At 44.0% G+C, this 19,727-nt stretch overlaps 2 protein-coding genes across 7 annotated transcripts in view; one reads left to right on the top strand and one right to left on the bottom strand.

The window, feature by feature from the left end:
• The window catches only part of LOC106564707 (potassium voltage-gated channel subfamily KQT member 5-like), a 131,742-nt gene extending 125,844 nt beyond the window's left edge, over nt 1–5,898 (top strand). For all 4 annotated transcript variants that reach the window (XM_014130980.3, XM_014130985.3, XM_014130982.3 and 1 more), the window contains 2 exons: nt 664–790; nt 2,182–5,898. In XM_014130980.3, coding sequence (XP_013986455.3) covers nt 664–790; nt 2,182–3,495 — 1,441 coding nt within the window. In that variant the 3' untranslated portion in view covers nt 3,496–5,898. The remainder of the gene's footprint in view (nt 1–663; nt 791–2,181) is intronic.
• A 168-nt stretch (nt 5,899–6,066) lies between these two features.
• ef1a1 (Elongation factor 1-alpha 1) lies at nt 6,067–19,204 on the bottom strand. Of its 3 annotated transcripts, XM_045690464.2 has the most exons (13): nt 14,126–14,255; nt 13,846–14,016; nt 13,354–13,527; nt 12,978–13,151; nt 12,704–12,855; nt 11,180–12,436; nt 9,703–9,867; nt 9,222–9,401; nt 8,562–8,858; nt 8,162–8,312; nt 7,488–7,744; nt 7,087–7,321; nt 6,067–6,752 (listed from the first exon to the last, which is right to left on the bottom strand). In XM_045690464.2, exons 7-13 carry the CDS (start codon nt 9,844–9,846, stop codon nt 6,628–6,630), a joined length of 1,389 nt encoding a protein of 462 aa, XP_045546420.1. In that variant the 5' UTR covers nt 9,847–9,867; nt 11,180–12,436; nt 12,704–12,855; nt 12,978–13,151; nt 13,354–13,527; nt 13,846–14,016; nt 14,126–14,255; the 3' UTR covers nt 6,067–6,627. The 3 variants fall into 3 exon arrangements, 2 of the variants coding, with proteins under 2 accessions (XP_045546420.1, NP_001167438.1); XR_006757826.2 differs by lacking the exons at nt 6,067–6,752; nt 7,087–7,321; nt 7,488–7,744; ... (2 more) ...; nt 9,222–9,401; nt 9,703–9,867 and adding exons at nt 14,441–14,789; nt 14,982–16,691; nt 16,853–16,965; nt 17,909–19,204 and having other exon boundaries at nt 11,223–12,436; NM_001173967.1 differs by lacking the exons at nt 12,704–12,855; nt 12,978–13,151; nt 13,354–13,527; nt 13,846–14,016; nt 14,126–14,255 and having other exon boundaries at nt 6,070–6,752; nt 11,180–11,223.
• Between the last annotated feature and the right edge of the window lie 523 nt (nt 19,205–19,727).

Genomic DNA, 19,727 nt, shown 5'->3' on the forward strand with positions numbered 1-19,727 from the left:
AAGCATGTCAACCGCTGTTTAAAATCATTTTTTTTGCAATTTATCTCGTAAAAAAGCGATAATATTCCGACCGGGAATCTCCTTTTCGGTAAACAGAGGGAAAAACACAAAGACGGGGGCGGCCAGTGCACGCGCCTAAGCCCACAGTCCCTTGATCGGCCACTTGAGAAAGGCGATAATGTGTTTCAGCCTGGGGCTGGAATGACGACATTCAGGTTTTTCCCGGGCTCTGAGAGCCTATTGGAGCCGTGGGAAGTGTCACGTTACCGCAGAGATCCTTTGTAATGGAATGAGATGTCAAAGAAAGACAATAAATGGTCAGACAGGCCACTTCCTGTAAAGGAATCTCTCAGGTTTTGACCTGCCATTTGAGTTCTGTTATACTCACAGACACCATTCAAACAGTTTTAGAAACTTTGGAGTGTTTTCTATCCAAAGCCAATAATTATATGCATATTCTAGTTACTGGGCAGGAGTAGTAACCAGATTAAATCGGGTACGTTTTTTATCCAGCCGTGTCAATACTGCCCCCTAGCCCTAACAGGCTAACTCTCTTTCCTTCCTTCTTCCTTCTCGGCGGGCTGCCTACTGGACATCCTCTGGTCCTGCACCATTTCTCTCTCTGTGCCCTCTCTTTAACACTATGTCTCCTGTGTCCTCCAGAGTGGACCAGATCCTGGGTAAAGGCCAGATTCCTCTGGATAAGAAGATCCGGGACAAGCTGCTGTCTGATGGAGACCTGCTGGAGGACATGAGTATGCTGGGACGCGTCTGCAAAGTGGAACGGCAGGTCAGTGCGTTTCCATGAACTTAAACACTGGTTCATTAAATATGGTGAATTATGTGTGGTTAACCTTTTCCATTTGTGGGAATGGGCCTATATGGATAGGGCTAAATTGAAATGTTTCTTACAGAAGAAATATGAAAAGCATATGCATAACCATGGTAGCAATTGAAAGGGAACAGTTTGAAGATAATGGGAAAATAAATGAATAGACCAAAGGTGAGTACACAAGTTAACATGACACAAGACTGAATCCAAACAATACACTGTTGACATTCAGTAACATAAGAATATTCCTCGAAAATGTGGGTTAGGTGCAACATTAGACAAAAACATGGGTTTGAGTGAGAGGACTAACTGGTGTCTCGGAAGTGGCCACACACCTCTCCAAGTGTACACAGTTCCTAAGTCATTTCAATACACTTTTATGACTCATAGAAGAGTCTTCAACTATAAGTTACTTTTTTGAGCTCTCCTAGCTGTGCCGTTGAGGAACTAGAGCAAGCACACTTGTAGTTGTTTCATTTGGAACACAACCCTGCATCCCTGTCATCACACAATTACTGTTGCTGTTTATGCATTCCAAAAATGGTCCATAGTGAATCGCAGTCTGGGTCAGGTGGGCATGATTTGAAAGCTTGTTCTGTTGCAAACATGACTAGCTAAGTTAATATATACGATCTTACAGTGTTAGGCTTTCACAAGGTAATTCAGAGAACCAGATCGTGATTTTGGTACGCATAGAAAGGAGTCATGAGTGCATTCAGGTGCGTGTGCTGCAGTAAATTATCTTCAGAATAAACAAACGGGCTCATTCTGTTCAGAACAACCAGGGTATGACGCTATGTCATCTTGTAACTGTACATCAAACATAGTGATCATAAACGCTGACGCTGACGCTGTATATGCCATGAGTTTTATGATATGGAGATGTGAAGTGCACATTTGGACTCATGGGTGTTGGGCTTGCTTGTGTGACATCAAAGTGGTATTTATTATAATAATCCTCAACGTCTCATCTTTCAAAGTACATAGAGTCCTCTTAACTTACAGCATTTCCCTCACTAAGAGAACAAAAAAATAGCAAATGTTGCCCAAGTACCGGGAGAGATGGGGGCAACTTCTTGCCGCTCGCTGTGCTCAAATTCAGAACGGCTGTCAGTCCAAACCCATACAGTGCTGTGAAGCATTAGTGCCCAATTTGCCGTTTTTAATCTGTATACGGGTACAGGTACGAGTGTAAAGGGCTACCAACTACTGTTATTCAACATGTTATGGTTGAATGTGGTTAAATGTTTGTATTACCAATTATGTGAAAGTACTCTTTCTTTTGTGTAGCTAATATTAACCTTCATTTATATTTCCTTCCTTCCTTCCTTCAATCCATCCCTCTCTAGGTCCAGTCTATTGAGTCGAAGCTAGACTCCCTGTTGGACATCTACCGGCATGTGCTACGTAAAGGCTCCTCCTCTGCCCTTACCCTCTCCTCCTTGCCCCTGTTTGAGCTGGAGCAGACCTCAGACTACCAGAGCTCTATCCTCTTCAAGGACCACTCCACCTGCTCTACCCAGGTCAGCAGCACCGGAGGTGGACCAGGGATAGAGGGCCAAAGGGGGTGCGTGACCCGCTCCTCCACCAACGCCTCAAACCTGTCCCGGGGACTTCACCTTATCCTGGCGCCGTCCACCGAGCTCAGCCTCAACCTTAACACTGGCACCACCTCGCCTTCTACCAGTGGGCCCCCGCCCTCCTCATTCAGTCCGTCGCCCCTTCCTCAACACCACCAACATCATCATCATCATACCCTGCCGGAAAGTGGGGAACCAGACCATAGAGGAAGTTCTTCTCACTCACCTCCTATTCTTACTCCTAATTGTGTATCTGGAGGTGGGGGGTTTCCTACTCTGGCCAGACCCCCACCGCCTCCTCCCCAGCCCAGCCGGACGGTGGGTCACTCCAGGCCCGAGAGGGAGAGGGAGGTAGAGGTGGGTGACTTCTGTGGAAGCCCGGAGGAGAGGGAGGATGATGATGTGTTAGGCCCAGAACAAGGCCTCAGAATCGGGAGGCTGGGGCAGCCAAGAGGGGGGTCTAGTGGGAACAGCAATGGCCGGCCCTGCAATGCCAAAGCAGAGGGCTCCTGGAGGAGACACACGAGCCTGGAGATGGAGCCCCTGGTACCCCTCTCTTCTGCTCTGGGAGGAGGAGGCCGCTGCTCCTCCAGCTCCAACCCCAGCCAGGTGGACCGAATCCTGGGCAAGTCCATGTCCGTCCAAAACCTGGGGCCGGGGGGGTCAACCACCTCCAGGGCCCTGGATAGCCACCACCATCCTAGCCTCAGCCTCTCCTCCCCCAGCCCCTGCAGCAGCGACTCCCCTACAGGCTCCCACAGTAGTCAGGACCCTGGGGGAGGGGGCGGCAGGGATGGCTGGGGGGAGGAGGACCTCTTTATCAGCGACAGGGACGTGGACGCCCTCCCTCTCCCCCCTGAGGCTCAAGGTGGAGCTTTTGGCTTTGACTTCCTGTCCCAGGGGACAGCCGACGCAACCTCTTACTCATCAGAGCTACTGAGGACAGACCCGGGGCTTGGGGCGGGGTTAAGTGCTCTGGCAGGTTTCAATAGGAGCCTGGCGAGAGGGAGCGGGAACATGTCATCGCCCCCCTCAGTCGGGAGCACCGAGTCCCTGAGCATGCCGCATGTACGGCTAAAATAAGACACACCCCCGTGTCGTATGGACCAATCAAAAACCTCACCTTACAGAGAAGCTCTTTATTCTATTTTGGGAGGGTTGAGGGAGAACAGGGAGGGACTATAATGGTTATTTCTGTTTATTTTTTATGTTGATTCATTTGATAAAAAGCATAGTATTTTTCATACATGTCGACGATACATGAACATATCATTGCATGAATTATTCTTTTTTTAAAGTACGGTTGAAGAAATCGAAACAGAAAATAAAGAAGGTATAATAAAGAGAGAGGTGTATAAAAAAGAGACTTTGAGTAAGAGGTTGTGTATATATATATATATATATATATATATATATATATATATAAAGAAACAAGCAAAACTTGATCCTGAAAGACAATGGATTGATCTATGATCTCGAAACTGCATGAGCACTGCATGTTTTCAGTCCAAATGTCATGGTATTTACAACTTACCCATAAGTCTTGATTCATTAACACAGGAAGTTGTTGATGCCTATAGGCCTTATGGCAAAACCCTTCTAGAAAACTTTTCCTTAATTTTAATACACATAATCATGTACAGTAAAAGTTCAAGTGTGGGGCATCCTAACTTATAAGACTATAGCTTATGGGGCAAGTTAAATGCTTACATGAACCCAATATCATACTGTTATCCAAAGCTTCTGAGGCAGCCATCTTGAAATGAATGTTGCCTCAACACGACCAAGTTTTTCACCCACATCAGTTCCCTATAATAGTTTCTCATTTGAGAGACTATTGTGGACATACAATGGCACAAAACACCCCTCATTGTAATAATAGACTTGCCAAGTCCAGGTCAATACTAGTTTGAGGTAAATTAAATTCTGCCAACAGGTCAAACACACAAATACACACACACTCCGGTAGTTTACATACTGTGTAACCATTGTACACAAGCTGCTACACATAGTCCCTGGAAAGGAATAACTGCTAAAACAGGAGACGAATAGCTGCTAAAACCATAGAAATACTAGAATACGGTCCACCCATCATGACACCTTTGAATGGGGATTCCCGTTCTAGTAGTTATATTTCTATGCCTAAAACACAGTTCAATTGCGCACCCCGAGGTGTTTTCTACCCGACGACCAAGGTATCCACATTATGAATGTGATTTCTTGAGATACCTGTATATCTTCTCATTCAATTTTTATTATTTTTTTGTTACTTATAACACAAGAGAGCAAAACACGATGAAGGGAGAAAATGTGCAAAACTATATTATCTGATTATGTGACCCTCTTTTAATTAAATGAAGATACTTGCAATCTTACAGTACACGGTTTCAGTCGAAATCACACTCACCGGCTGTAGTTCTTTTAATACATTATAGTTTTGAATGCTTAAACTGAAGTTGACATGCTGTAGAATGTATATAATGTTATGTTAATAATCTGTAAGTGATATTTTGCACACCCTGGCAAGCAGTGTGAGTGACATCATGGCTAATGCTAACAACAATTAGCCCTTTTGACTTAAAGGGATATGTCACTCAAATCACAAAATTACATTGTTTTTCTTACCCTTCAAGCAGTCTTTGGACAAGGAGAGACAGCAATGACGGACAGCTTTTCTTTACATGGTACTAAAATAAAAATGTAATTTTGTTATTTGGGTGGACTATCCCTTTAAATGTTACAGATTCAGTACAAGGTCATGTTCAATAGGGCACAATGTAGCAAAACATTTTGAAACGGAATGCAAAGATGACTCATTGGACACGCTCAGCCTCAGGTAGTAGGCTACTTCATCGGTCTCAAAACGTTTTGTAACATTTTGTGCCTACTGAACAGGATCCTGGTAAGGATTATTGGATGTTTCACCAAGTGGGTTGTTTCAAAGGAGAGAAACCCATTCTAAACAACATGAAATACAGTTTGAAATTGCACACTAAATCCAAAGCTCCAGTACACATACCATTGGAAACAGAAACATTAGCAGAAACATTTATGGTCGATTAAATCCTTATTGAAGGCTTTACCAGAATATGTGAAGTATATAAAACTTGCAGTACATAACATGGTGCCTTTCTTAGCAATATACTGTCCATTTCAACATGTATATTTGCACCCAACGTGTGGGTTGTTGGCCTTTTGTGCTGAAATGGTCTCACATACTTGATTTTTGTTTCGTCCCTTGTAAAAAATGAATATCTGATTTGGGCATTATTTATCCACAGATAGACCATGTATTACCAAAGGAAAACTGGCCTTTAGAAATGTCATCATTGTGTCTCATACGATCATTATCCTAATTTATTTAAATGATGTGCACATACCTATACCATAGTAATAATTTCAGTTAGCTCCATCAAGCCTGTAATGTCATGAAAAATGCTAAAGAAACTTCTATTCTCCTACATCAATAAAAAAAAGGAAATTTAAGTGTGTTTGTGACATATTTTCAGACATGTTCTGTTAGCCTATGACCATTGTGGTGTATGTTCTGTTTTGTAGCTGCGTGTTGACATCTATTTATTACCTTGAAAATGATTTTTACATTTTTCAACTGTCAACCCATATTTAAATGACTGCGGAAAAATGACGCACATGTTGTAAGTTTGAACACTTTTTAATGTCTTTGATATAGATCAAGCTCACAGGCTGCATACAATAAGGTGTAGAGGGAACAGTATCGACAAAGTTTGAACAGTGCAAGGGAGCTTTTAAGCCAAGCAAGGCGCTATAATATGTTAGTATCTGATATATTTTTTAAAGTGCATTGGGAACATGCAAGCAGCCATAGGTAAACACAACACCATTTCAACATTTATTTAACTTAAAAATGTTTGTACATTTTACTAACATTAACTAGCGCTAGTTTAATGCAAACCAACACTATCAATACAAGTTTTGACGTTTAACTGAGTACAATAGCACACATCTAGAGGAGTTATTTAAATTGTCTTCTACTAACCACAAACAGTCAAACAAGCAGTCCAAAACATATATATAAAACAGAACACTTCCTTAATGAATATACCATGTCATTTCTTTCCTCCGTCTGCTCTTGCGATGCATCGTGAGCATGGACCAGACTTTGACTATGGTGTGTAGCAGGGGGGTGATGTTTTTACGGTGGCGGATGCTAACGTCGCGAGCCCAACACAACGTTCATTTGACCTTCTGGGCCTTCTGGGCCGACTTGGTGACCTTGCCCGTGGACGGAGCCTTCTTCTCCACCGCCTTGATCACGCCCACTGCCACCGTCTGACGCATGTCACGCACCGCAAAGCGCCCTGGGAGGATGGAGAGAATGATCGAATGCGAGTCATACTTCTAATGACTTTATTATAAACGTATTTCAGTCTATTACAGGCTTTATAGCACATGATACAATGCTATAGTTGATTTGTGATCAACTGTAGCACTTTGAAAATACTAAATGTAACATGTGATTAGTTCTAGACAAGAAGCACCAAGACTGATGAAGGATGGAGATAACTTGTTATCTGATGAACAGAGCAGGTTCTGTAATATCTATATGACAATAAAGATGTACAGTACATGTCATCTGTCCCCCCAATAGGGATCTGGGTTGAGGGCAGACACACACACACACACACCACCTACCAAGTGGTGGGTACTCAGAGAAGCTCTCCACACACATGGGCTTCCCGGGGACCATGTCAACGATGGCTGCGTCGCCAGACTTCAGGGCCTTGGGGTTGTCCTCCAGCTTCTTGCCTGAGCGCCGGTCAATCTTCTCCTTCAGTTCAGCGAACTTACAGGCGATGTGGGCCGTGTGGCAGTCCAGCACGGGGGCGTAGCCAGCACTGATCTGACCTGGGTGGTTCAGGATGATGACCTGGGGGAGGAGGGAGGAGACACAAAACACTTTAAACGGGGTAGTAAGTGATGTGTGAATTGGACAAAAACAGGAATCAGAACACAGCATGTTAATTGGTGTCTCGTAAGGACTCGTTTCAGTCCAGACACACAGTGTTCTCCACAGCTAACTCTCCTATCCAGACCTGGGCAGTGAAGTTGGCCGCTTCCATCGGCGGGTCGTTCTTACTGTCACCAGCCACGTTCCCTCGCCGTATGTCTTTTACCGACACGTTCTTGACGTTAAAGCCCACGTTGTCTCCGGGCATGGCCTCGGTCAGCGCCTCGTGGTGCATCTCCACTGACTTGACCTCCGTGGTCACATTGACGGGGGCAAAAGTCACCACCATGCCTGGCTTGATCACTCCCGTCTCCACCCGCCCCACCGGGACCGTACCAATACCTGGGAGAGAGGGAGGTGAGAGGCATGAAATGTTTGAGGCAATCTTTCAAGTCTCTCTGAGGCCAGGATTGAATCCGATCGCACTTGTAGAAATTGTAGCATTTAATGGCAATGTTACCGCCTTCGTAGAGATCGCATTCAAGGTAAACGCTGCAGATGTCAGCTTAATTGTAAATTCCAGTTAAATGTCAAGTGTGCTAGATCGCGGATCGAACGCAGCTCGGATTGAATCCCAGCCTGAGTGCAAGGTATAACATCAAAATAAAATGTATGTAAGAACTGAAAAACAACTCAAAACTCCTTGGCTTTCATTGCTGCACAATAGCCAAATTGACTAAATTGAAATGGAATTAACCCCCAAGCATAGCACCAGTGGCGGGGAGGCCCCACAAGCTCCTCCACCTCCCAGGGCCTCACCTCCTATCTTGTAGACGTCCTGTAGGGGCAGGCGGAGGGGTTTGTCTGTGGGGCGGGAGGGTGGCTGGATGGCGTCCAGGGCCTCCAGCAGGGTGGTTCCAGAGGCGTTGCCGTCCTTACGGGTGATCTTCCACCCTTTGAACCATGTCATCTACAGGGAACAGACCAAATATCAGGAACAAGCATAACTTAAGCATTATGGCCTACATAAGAAATATGTATTAAAACACCTTGTAAAACGAACCAATTACAGTTATACTAATTGGGCAGTGTAATTCAGTGGAGGTGTGCACGACTGCATCTGCAACTCTATTGTGTAATAAGGTTGCGTCCTAAGAACATAAAGTGTCCTCCTGCCTTGGAAAAAGATAAGGATAAGTATAAAAAGAAGAATACTAACGTTAGGGCTAGCCTCCAGCATATTGTCCCCATTCCAGCCAGAGATGGGAACGAAGGCCACCGTATCCGGGTTGTAACCAATCTTCTTAATATAGGTGCTGACTTCCTTCACAATCTCCTCATAGCGTTTCTGGCTGTAGTTGGGCTCGGTGGAGTCCATCTTGTTGACCGATACGATCAGCTGCTTGACCCCTAGGGTGTAGGCCAGAAGGGCGTGCTCGCGGGTTTGCCCATTCTTGGAGATGCCCGCCTCAAACTCGCCCACTCCCGCCGCCACGATGAGCACAGCACAGTCCGCCTGTGGCAGGGAGCAACCATGACGTTTCATTTTGTATGCATTTGAAAGCAATTTGAAAGCAGAAAGTGTTACATGAAAAAATAAGCAATTTCTTATTCTTATTTCTTGTTTTAGTAAATGTAATTTTAAAATATGGTGCCGTTTATGGATTCCCAAAATAACCGTTTGATTTTCAGAGTAGCCAATGTAAACCTGGTCAAAGTTTTTTTTTTCTAAAAGTATAGAAGACATGTTTAATATGTTTCATGCTCTTCCTTCTTCCAGTTTTGGGGCCCATAAGTACCAAATAAGGCCCTTGGCTAAACTTTTAGTCAGGGTCCATGTTTAGTGACAGCTGGATATGGTAGTGTCTGCAGCCCATACCTGAGAGGTGCCAGTGATCATGTTCTTGATGAAGTCCCTGTGTCCCGGGGCGTCGATGATGGTGACGTAGTACCTGCTGGTCTCAAACTTCCACAGGGAGATGTCGATGGTGATGCCTCGCTCCCTCTCTGCCTTCAGCTTGTCCAGCACCCAGGCATACTTGAATGAGCCCTTCCCCATCTAAAGACAGACCAAAGGGAGACCAAATCAATGTCAAAAGTCTGTGCAGTTTGACATTTGTCTTAGTTATGTTGGAACAAAATCGAGAGAGAGATATCGAGAGCTAAATAAGTCAATAGTAAGTTCAATGGTATGGATTCAAAGTGGAATCATACCATATCCCTGAAATACCGGGCTTGGTATAAAGTTTGACAATAGTCTCTAACATATCGATCATGTATAACAACAGGATAGACCTTAAATACATTCCCAGCACAGAGAATGGTTTTGTTAAGTTACTTGTGTCTGGTCACCTCCATACCTCAGCGGCCTCCTTCTCAAACTTCTCAATGGTCCTCTTGTCAATGCCCCCACACTTGTAGATGAGGTGGCCTGTGGTGGTGGACTTGCCTGAGTCCACATGGCCGATCACCACGATGTTGATGTGAAGCTTCTCCTTGCCCATAGCTGTTCACTCAGGAAGACACTGGAGTAGATTGTGGCAAGAGGGGTCAACCAAGCTAGCCAAGTTATTAGGAATTACAATGTCATTAACCGAGCAAAATGTATGACATTTTAGGAGGTATTAAGGAGACAAATATTTGTGAAATTGATTAATACTAGTGACTAAATCCAGTATCCCTTTGCAATGCTTTGTTTAGTTGATAAGTCTGCTACGCAATGAAGAAAGCTCACAACAGTCGGTAGATTATTGCATCACACAAACACTGCTTCTCCCTCACACATCATTTCAGTCATCGAGAACCATTCACACCCCATAAGATCTCTCTATTCCCTTCCCTGACAATGTGTAAAGTTTCACTGAGTGGCTTGCCACCATTTTGAGAGTGAGGTCATCAGAATGAAAGAACAGGTGAAAGAAAAGCAGCTATTTCTCAACAACATAGCTGTTATTTTCCTTCCTGGTTCTCAAAGCCTACCCCACCATGTTCATGATGACACTGGAGACTGGTGGTTGGGTGCAAACAGTATTTGGGACGTTTAATATTTCAAGAGGCAGTCAGAGAAACAATGGCCAGTCAATCAATCAATATACACCCAGGGTACATTCCAAATGGCACCCTATTCCATATTTAGTGCACTTGGCTCTATACAGGGAATAGTACACTATAGCCTATAGGGAATAAGGTGCCATTTGCGACGACTCCCAATTTGACCTAGGTAACCCCTCCATCCTCATATACTCCCCTAAACACCTGCTACAATTGACACTGAAATAAAGTTGTTTTTTTACATAACATGGCTATTAACAAGATATCAAAGAAAGAGCATGTAAACACATAAGGAACATTTATATTATGTAGTTACAAAAACTTGACAAAATAATGGTATTGTGGCCATCATATAACATGTTTATAAGCTCCTACGAAGCAATGAAAGAGATTACGGGACAGCAATAGGTAGGCTATTAAAGACTACTGCCTTAGTTTTGCGAATATTGACGCCACTATCATGCATCTTGCTGGCTTGGTAACTATTTCGCGTTATCCAAGCACATAGGCTACAGCGCCGGTTCATACCGATACCCGAGGCATTACACTGCGCCATGTTACCTTCGAGAGCAACCCCTCATTGTTTTGCTAATAGTGTCAGCCGCGTTGTTATTGTAATTTCCACATGGAGACTGTGTGCAATTTATACAAACCGACTGCCTTGCATAACACTACTACATCCAGCGTTAGACCTACCTCGTCAGACCATTTCACAGCACACGTTTAAAAATGCAGACCACGGTTGGTTAATACTTTAGCTTGTTGTTAGCTAAAATGGTATCATACCTGGGTTTGTATAGATGCGCTCGCAAAAATTCGGCCAGTGATCGTGTAGCAAAAGATGCTGTCTGGTTTATTATTAGGGACCCAGTAGTGGGTGCTGCCGCGATTGGCTTCACACACGTCATTAGTTTACCCCCCTTAGAGAGAAATTCGTGTTTTTCGCCACCAGGTGGTGGTGGTGATGCACCATAACAATCAGAGAATCAATGTGTAACATTGTAACAATTTGAACATGAGACATGATTGTATACATTTACACACAAACACAACAACAGAACACACATACAAGCACACTCAAACAGACATACTGTACATACCAGCAGAGGAGACAAATAGTAGAGAACTGTCACCCACAATCACACTACTCTAAAGGCACTTGTTTAACTTGAAATACGGCATCACCCAGGCTGTTGCAGAAGGTGCAAACCGATTTGGAGACCAGACCTAAAACATATGACCAAAGTTGGAAAGCTTCTGATGTTAAACCTCCCATTAGTACTTAAAAAAAAAAAAACATCATGACCAATAGAAGTAGCTTGGTATATTTGGGTAAAATGTACATTGTGCACAACAATAGTAAATAAATCAAGAGTTGTACTACTGTATACATTTTCCGAAATGTTTGATCATCTTAATAAAAAAAAGCACTTTCAAAGAGAAATAAAATAAAAATTGAAAAGCAAAAAGACTGTGCTACCAAGGGACTGTACCAGTGTTAAAAAGAAAACATCGCATCATCCTTCTCCCTCAGAGACGCTATAACGTAACCTCACTCCACCAAACTGCTAGCTTTTCGCTACCGTAGTTGGCTAAGACGTTGTCAAGAGGCCGGTCATGTGTGTTTGAGGCTATACATTCTATAGTGTACATACTGATGTGCAAAACATACTGTAAGGCTTCTGCAAAGGTTAAATGAGTTGATACTGTAGCAAGACCAGAGGAACGGAGTTAGCAACAGTGTGTGTGTCACTTCAGCCTCACTATCTGTTTCTAGGTAAATACTCTTTGGTCTTCTGTTCAAGTGTGGGCAGCCAGGATACTTTAAGCAACTTTAAAAATGGTCAAACGTCAGTGAACCAGTCCAGTTGTTTCAAAGCACGTCAAGTGCTTACTGTTGAGCAAGTGTGTCGAGACTTGTCAGCCAGTTGTTTCGTATCTTCACTCCATAGTGTTCCCCATTAAGTAACTTCACTCCAGATTTGGGAAAAGGTCGAGCCAAGAACCACCTCCAGCGAGCAAGGCCACTCTCAATCGTTTATTCTGGAAAGAAGAATAACATTAACAAATGGACTAATGATTACGTTGCACTAATGTAGGCCTACAAATTATGACTACGTAGATAAAAAAAAACGATTGGTAACATTTCTCAAAAAAGCTAAAGCAAGAGGGCAGCATATCTAGAGTCTATCTAGAGAATATCTTTCAAGTTCTAGAAATGAATAAAAATCTCCTGTCCCACATTTTGCACTGTTTCTATGGTAACATTAACAAGTAACTTTTCTGAGCTTTGATGGCATCAGTACTTACTCTAGAGTCTGTAGATTGTAGTGTGGGTCATCCCTGATGCCGGAGAGAATCCGCAGTCCATCTTCTCCCGTGTCGTTTCCCATCAGGCCTAGTTCTGTGATTTTGGAGCAGCTGGACTTCAGGGCTAACGCTAGGGAGGAGCAGCCCTCAGACTGGGGGGGGGGGGGGGGGGGGGAGACGACGACATTCACTTCACCATACTCAACAAAGCATTATAAATGCATTTTTTTGTGAATATGCTTATAAGTATTAACACTGTTAACATGTTACTTACAACAGTCTCTCCAGTTTACAGGTTGTTGAGGTCAGTCCCATGCAGAGTGTTTTTACACCGCTGTCTCCCAGGTCGTTTCCAGATAGATCCAGCTCTTTCAGGTTGGTGAGATTGGAGCGGAGAGCTTCGACCAGCGCTGGACAGCATAGCTCTGTCATCTTACAGTCACTCAGTCTAGGTGTGTGTGTGTGTGGTGGGGGGGTTCAACAAATACGCACAACATTAGTCTGTCATTTGATTTGAGTATACTGTTCCTCTAAATCACACATGATGTGCCTGTTGATGCCATTTCAATATAAAAATATCTATCAACTAAACTAATCAATGGTGACCAGTGAGGCCTTTTACAATTGTACAGTTTAATGGCAGTACTCACCGTAGGGTCTCCAGTGAAAAGCGTATAGTTTTGAGGAACAGGAAAAACGCGACAACATCTGAGTGGCCCAGGTGGTTCCTGCTGATATCCAGCTGTTTGAGGAAGGTGGGGCTGAAACTGAACCCTCCAGCCAGCCAACGACATCCTCCAGATGTGAAGCCACAGCTCGCCAGACTGGAGAGAAGGGCAACACTCGTCATTGTCAATTCAATTCAATTATTCATTCATCAATTATTTTATTCTTCAATATGTATGTGTGGTATCCAAGGAGTTTGGAATAAGATAAGACAGCAAAAATACACATTTCCTAAACAAAATTGGACAAGTTTGAATGTACTGTTCAGCTCATATGGCAGGCAAAGCAAACTGGCAGCCAGCGGGCCAAATTCGGCCCATGAGTGATTTATTTTTGAATTGCCAAAATTGTCTAACTTGTTTTCATAGAGGTGTACATGGGATTGCGCACAACTCTCTGTGAGCTAGCTAGCTTACTTGAGTTTCTCCAGTTGACAGGCGGGCAGCCCGAAGGCGTTGCAGAGCATCTTGACCCCCTTGTCCTTCAGGTTGTTGTTGCTCAGGTTGAGCTCCCTCAGACTGGGGATGTTCACCAGACATCTAAACATGTTCTCACAGCATTTCTCAGTGAGCTGACAACAGTACAACCTGGTGGTGGAGGGAAAATGTATGGTACATTTACTACAGTGAACATTCCACTTTAGAATTAGTGAGGTGGAATGTGTGAGTGTACTACAATACTCCAGACAGTACTCACTCCAGTTTGTATATCTGGGTCTCCCAGGTCGTTCATGCTGACGTCCAGCTCTCGCAGGTGTCTGGGGTTGTCTATCAGCAACACCGCCAGAGCGCGACTCAGCTCCAGGCCCAGCTTGCAGTTTGAGAGCCTAACGAAGATTACAAAAAAATTGAAGACAACAACTATTTCCTTACAGAAGGGAATTTCATTTTCATCAAGCCACAATATTAACACGAAGGAAAATTTAATTAAATGATATTACAAGTGGAGGTAAAGCAAGCCTACAAAAAATCAGAACACAACAGGTTCCATGGACATTTACTCAATACTCACTTCAGGATCTGCAGTTCGCACTTAACAACCTTTAGTCCGTCAACGAGATGAAACACCCCCGATTCTTCCGGGTTCGTTGCCGCTCAGATCCAACTCTCGAAGGTGAGACGGGTTGGATTTGAGAGCTTTGGCCAGAGCTGCAAAGCCATACTGTTTGACCCTGCAGCCGGACAGTTTCAGTCTCTTCAGTCGGCAATGTGGCTTGGCCAAGCCAGCCGCCAACAGCTGTACTCCTGAGTCCTTCAGCGTGTTGAAACTCAGGTCCAGAGTTTTCAGATTGGACACCTTTGAGGTGAGCGCCGAGGCCAGACATTCACAGGATTTCTCAGTCAGGTTGTGATACGACAGCCTGGTGGGAAGGAGGGTTTATGGAATCAAGAAGCACATTAGAAGTCATACTAGTAGCCACTTGAACCACCAAAACTGTAAGACGAGCCCAACAATCTTGAATTACATAATTTTGATGACAATTATCTTGTGCATTACCGACATGTCATATAGATATGTAATAGCTGGTATTGTTAAATGACCAAGTACTTACGTGGCGGTCTGGGAAGCTTTGATCACTGGCAGCATCCTCAGAAGTTCCTTGTCTCCTCTGTTCTCTACTTCCAACCCAAGCACGTCTATCGACCCAGACTCTGATGCCACTAACAGAGCGGCCAGATCGGACCAATGTGCAGGTGGATACTTGGCATCTGGGGGGATTGCCGTCTTGAGAAAGCGCACACTATCGTTGTCTAGAGAGTAGTCTTTCAGTTCCCTCAGGCAGTTCAGCAAGTTGAGGGTCCTCGGTGAAGCAGGATTCTCCAAGACCTTCTTCTTAATGTACACTAACATTTCCGGTAGGGCAGTAGACGTGGTGAAGCCAGCCTCTGAGAACATCTGGTTAAAGTTCTGAGCAATGCCGAGGAGGAAGCGAAGGAAGAGGTCCATATGTCCGGTCTTGCTCCGCAAAGTCATGTCCACCGCGCTCTTGAGTTGGGTGGCATCTCTAAAAAACCAGAGAGTTCTCTCAATCTGGGTTTTCCGGTTGACAGCCTGGTTTTTGTCTTGGTCGCCAACAGATTGAAGAAACCGCAATGCAGCAAAGAACACCTGAATGGTAGTATGCCCAAAGTAGTAGATCTTCTTTTGGTGCAGCCCAATATCCTCCCTAAAGACGGGTATGTTCACTTTTGCGTACACAGCTGCCACTTGGACATCAATGTTGCACTCTCTTAGGTCTTCCTCGTAGAAAACCGTGTTGCCTTTCACCAACTGCTTAAAGGCTAGTTTCCCCAATTCATCAACTATCTTTACATTGTGGTTCCCCATTTGCAACAGGATAAGTGGGTCGTTAAATAATGGAGTTAGTGCGACAGGTTCGCATGTTTTGTCGGGTACATATGTCTGTTTTTCGAGTATTGACGCTGAGATTGAACAGATAAAAGGTCTCTGGCACAAGTTGTACAGGCCCTTCGAGTTCTTCAAGTAGGTGATAACTGCTTTGGCCTGGTCCGTGTCATTGATTGCTCTCCTGAAGAACTCTTCTTTCTGGGAGTCGGTGAAGCCTTCGATTTCTGACACTCTGTCAATGTTCTGAAGAGGGATGCGACTGACTGCCGCAGGTCTGGATGTAATCCATATGTGAGCGGCGGAGGGAAGAAGATTACCGTTAATTAGGTTTGTAAGCAGTGTCGGCACGGAGGAGGCCTCTGTGACATTGGTCACTATCGGGCTGTTCTTGAAGTCAAGAAGACGTCGGAATTCATCCAGCCCGTCAAAGAAGAACCCAACTCTGCAATTTTCCAAGTTGCAAATTCCTGGTTCTTTCAATTCTGGGAAAAACTCGTAAAGAAGTTCAATCAGACTCAGTCTCTCCTTCAGCAAATTCAGCTCCCGGAAAGGAAGGGGAAATATTAGTTGGTCTTCCTGGTTTCCTTTTCCCTCTGCCCAGTTAAGAATCATCATCCGCACCTGGCTAGTTTTGCCAATACCAGAGACGCCCTTTGTCAGAGCTGTTCTGATAGGCTCATCGACTTCTGAGTTTAAGAATGAACATGTTCCTTGATGTCTTCTCCTGTAGCCTGACTCAGATAGAATATACTCATGTTGGCTCTCCTTGCTACTTTTACCAGCTTGATAGTGGAGATCGCAATGTATATAAAATGGATGCTCAGTTTCCCCTCCTGGCGGACTTTGGTACTTTTTCTTCAGGATGGCTTTTTGCTTATTGCAGAGTTTTCCCACATGGGAGGCAGAAACTTTCCTGTCAAATTGGCAAATAAAAGTATATCTTATTTTCTACGTGCAATATAAAATACTAACGCTTCAATGAACATGCCCTACTGTGTAATGACATTCATTTTCAATAGACTCATTCTGAGCTGGTCCTCTGTTCTTACTGTGTGGTGAATGTGATTATCTTACCTTTGTTCAGTCAATCGGTTTTTCCCCCAGGGCAAAACATTGCCCTGGATTCAGAGGAGGTGGATCTGTTACTACCGACGTTTGTGTCCCTCCAATTTCTCGAGAGACAGAATCTGTGTAGAATGCAGTAAGACAGGCTAGCTAGTCCCACATTTGATGACAGCTGCAGGGAGGTCACACTACCAAACAACCATTGACTTGTAATACACAGAATATTGTGATTAGCAATATTGGTACACTATATCAGTGATGTACTGCCAATACTCCCTAAATTGCACTGCCTCTCATATGGGAAATTATTCATTAACATGTTAAGCCACAAATTATTCTAGCTAAGATTTCCACCTCAGCTTCTCATTGGTAACCTATGTATGTGTTGGTGTTAACATTACACTCCTTGTACTCCGTGACATATGCCAAACAGTTTGGCATGACAAGCAGTGGCATGATGGCACAAACAGACTGGCACCCTGGCAAGCTCATCATTTGTGCTTTCAAACCTTGAATTTGAAGAATATTACCTTGTGAAATGAATTGCCTTGGCTTGTGCGAGCCGTAACGTCTCCTGTCCCAACTCCTATTTATGTAGCGCGGGGCAGCTTGGACAGGACGCTAGTCTATCGCAGGGCCTCACCCCCAATCTATCTCCTTAATGCTGAGTGCCAAGCAGAGATGCATCAAGTCCCATTTTTACAGTCTTTGGTATGACTCGGCTAGGGATTGAACTCACAACCGTCCAATCTCAGGGTGGACACTAGTTTGGAGACTGATCAAATAATGTGCAAACTTTAGGGATGGTATCATGATCTATGTGGCCTGTGTAGCTAACTAGCTGGTATAGCTAAATAGCTGACAAAATACCGAATCTGCTTTAGCTTAACTCCAGGTCCTATTGGGAATCAGTCTGGGCTAGAGGACTAAACTCAACTACATAGGTAAAAGCTACAGTAAATGGCTACGTTAATGTACAGGCTAGCATTCATCACATTCCACTTTTCTTTGCTGTAAATTACAAACAACCACCGAACTAATGCAATTCCATAGTTATATACTTACATGCTTGCTTTTCTCCGTCTTATTCAATTTTACCAATTCGTCTCGATAAATTCATGTTTTTCAGATAGCGCAAAGGGGGAGAAATACAGAAACAGCCATCGCCTTCTTCTTCTACTTCTATGATATCATAGCGGTCGTTTTAAAACAATCGTTTTAGCGCATGCCGCCACCTACTATGCTGCAATGTACGATAAATCATGATCTGCCCAATTCTGTACTACCATGAATATGAAATTCCAAATTCCCTAACGTCTACTGATCCCACATCTCTGAGCATCTAGCCTCTCTCTGTGCCTGGCATCCACCAAATGCTGCACTATGTTCTCCCCCACAATTACAGCACTTCATCTTCACATTGCTTCCACATTCACTGTAATCATGTGCCCCTGCACACTTGGCACATCTTTTCTTTCCTTTACACTGAGCAGCTACATGTCCCATTCTTCGGCATTTAAAACACTGCAGTGCATATGGGACAAATTCTCTAACAGTGAAACTAAGGAATCCTATCTCTACTTTTCCCGGCAAGACTTTCTCAAACCTCAACATCCCTGACAAGCTTTCACTTCTTTGACCCTCTTTCCTACTGATCAACTTTTTGGCCCCAATCACTCTGCCTCCCTTCACATTTTCTTTAATATCATCTGTGGACATAGACATCCCCTCAATCTAGCATATGCACCAGGGACATGGCTTTTAATCTTCTTCCATTAAGATTTTCCATTTTCTAAATCTTCTCTTGCTGAGCCTGGCTACTACCACACAATATTAACAACATACTATTTCCAATTAACCGAGCTAATTTCACTTCACCTACCTCTTTCTCTGCGGTATTAGTTAGTCGAATAGGACGCACAGTAAGTGAGGCCCTGTGATCTCATCAAACACTATGACCACTTTCCACATCACTACGCTTGCGTCCTACCTTGGGCCTCTTTATGCTTTCTTTACTAGACGCTCCACTGCTTTCTGTATCATGATCTCTCTTCTTCCTATGTCGTTCCACTACCGACCATTCCGGTCCTTGACCCTCCCGCTCCATACCATCAGAACTGGCACGCATATTGTTCGCATTCCAGCACAGCTTTTGCATCACCAACTTTTTCTCAATTTCCTCCATTTCGTCAGCACTACTCGACGAAATGTCCCATTCCCCGTACTATGGATCAACTCTACACGCTTCACCAATCAAGGAACCTCGTGAAAACAACGTCCACAACTCAACTTCTCACGGGATAGCGCTGCCCTTCCATCCGCCAAGCAGCCGAAGCCTCTCCAGGTTGCATTGCCCAGTTCCGAAGCCAGAGACGCTCCGTCAAAAAAAAGACCCCAAACTTCCCCCTCAAGGATTTGATTGGTCAGAGTGTGGTTTCTGTGCACCTATCTGTTGGAATGTAGTCAGACATTCTTACCGGAGTTTACCTGAGTTTTTGGTAAGACTATGTAGGCTTATAGGTCGTATGATGGTCATGGAAAATAAATATTTGTTGAACAATTAAAATCTATCAATTCAATTAAAACACTGTTATTCAAATAATTGCAGTCAGTGTACTGATGATGTGATTTTAGGTAGGCATTCTAAAAGCTTAGCCTAGGTAGCCTATACCAGAGGCGTCACCGCAGGACAAAGAGTGGGGTGGTGGGAAAAAAACACCCGGGGCCCATAGTTCTTCCTGATTGCGAACCTAACCAGGTAAAATTCTGGAACGTCTGACGTGATGAATCTAAAAAGGTTTAATATGGGCTATGATGGGACCTGAGTTTTTCTAATCAGGTCACATATTGTTTTTTTGTTCTATTCCTGGAAAAACTCCTGGAC

The sequence above is a fragment of the Salmo salar genome, chromosome 12 (assembly GCF_965601325.2).
Source record: "Salmo salar chromosome 12, fSalSal1, whole genome shotgun sequence".
NCBI classification, from domain to species: domain Eukaryota; kingdom Metazoa; phylum Chordata; class Actinopteri; order Salmoniformes; family Salmonidae; genus Salmo; species Salmo salar.

Excerpts from the sequence above, each read along its gene's own strand:
- ef1a1 (XM_045690464.2), bottom strand. The coding sequence starts at position 9,846 with ATGGGCAAGGAGAAGCTTCACATCAACATCGTGGTGATCGGCCATGTG. Across the intron at positions 8,313-8,561 it reads TGCTGGAGGCTAGCCCTAAC|ATGACATGGTTCAAAGGGTG; the intron begins GTTAGTATTCTT and ends TGTTCCCTGTAG. Across the intron at positions 7,322-7,487 it reads CGGCCAACTTCACTGCCCAG|GTCATCATCCTGAACCACCC; the intron begins GTCTGGATAGGA and ends CTCCTCCCCCAG.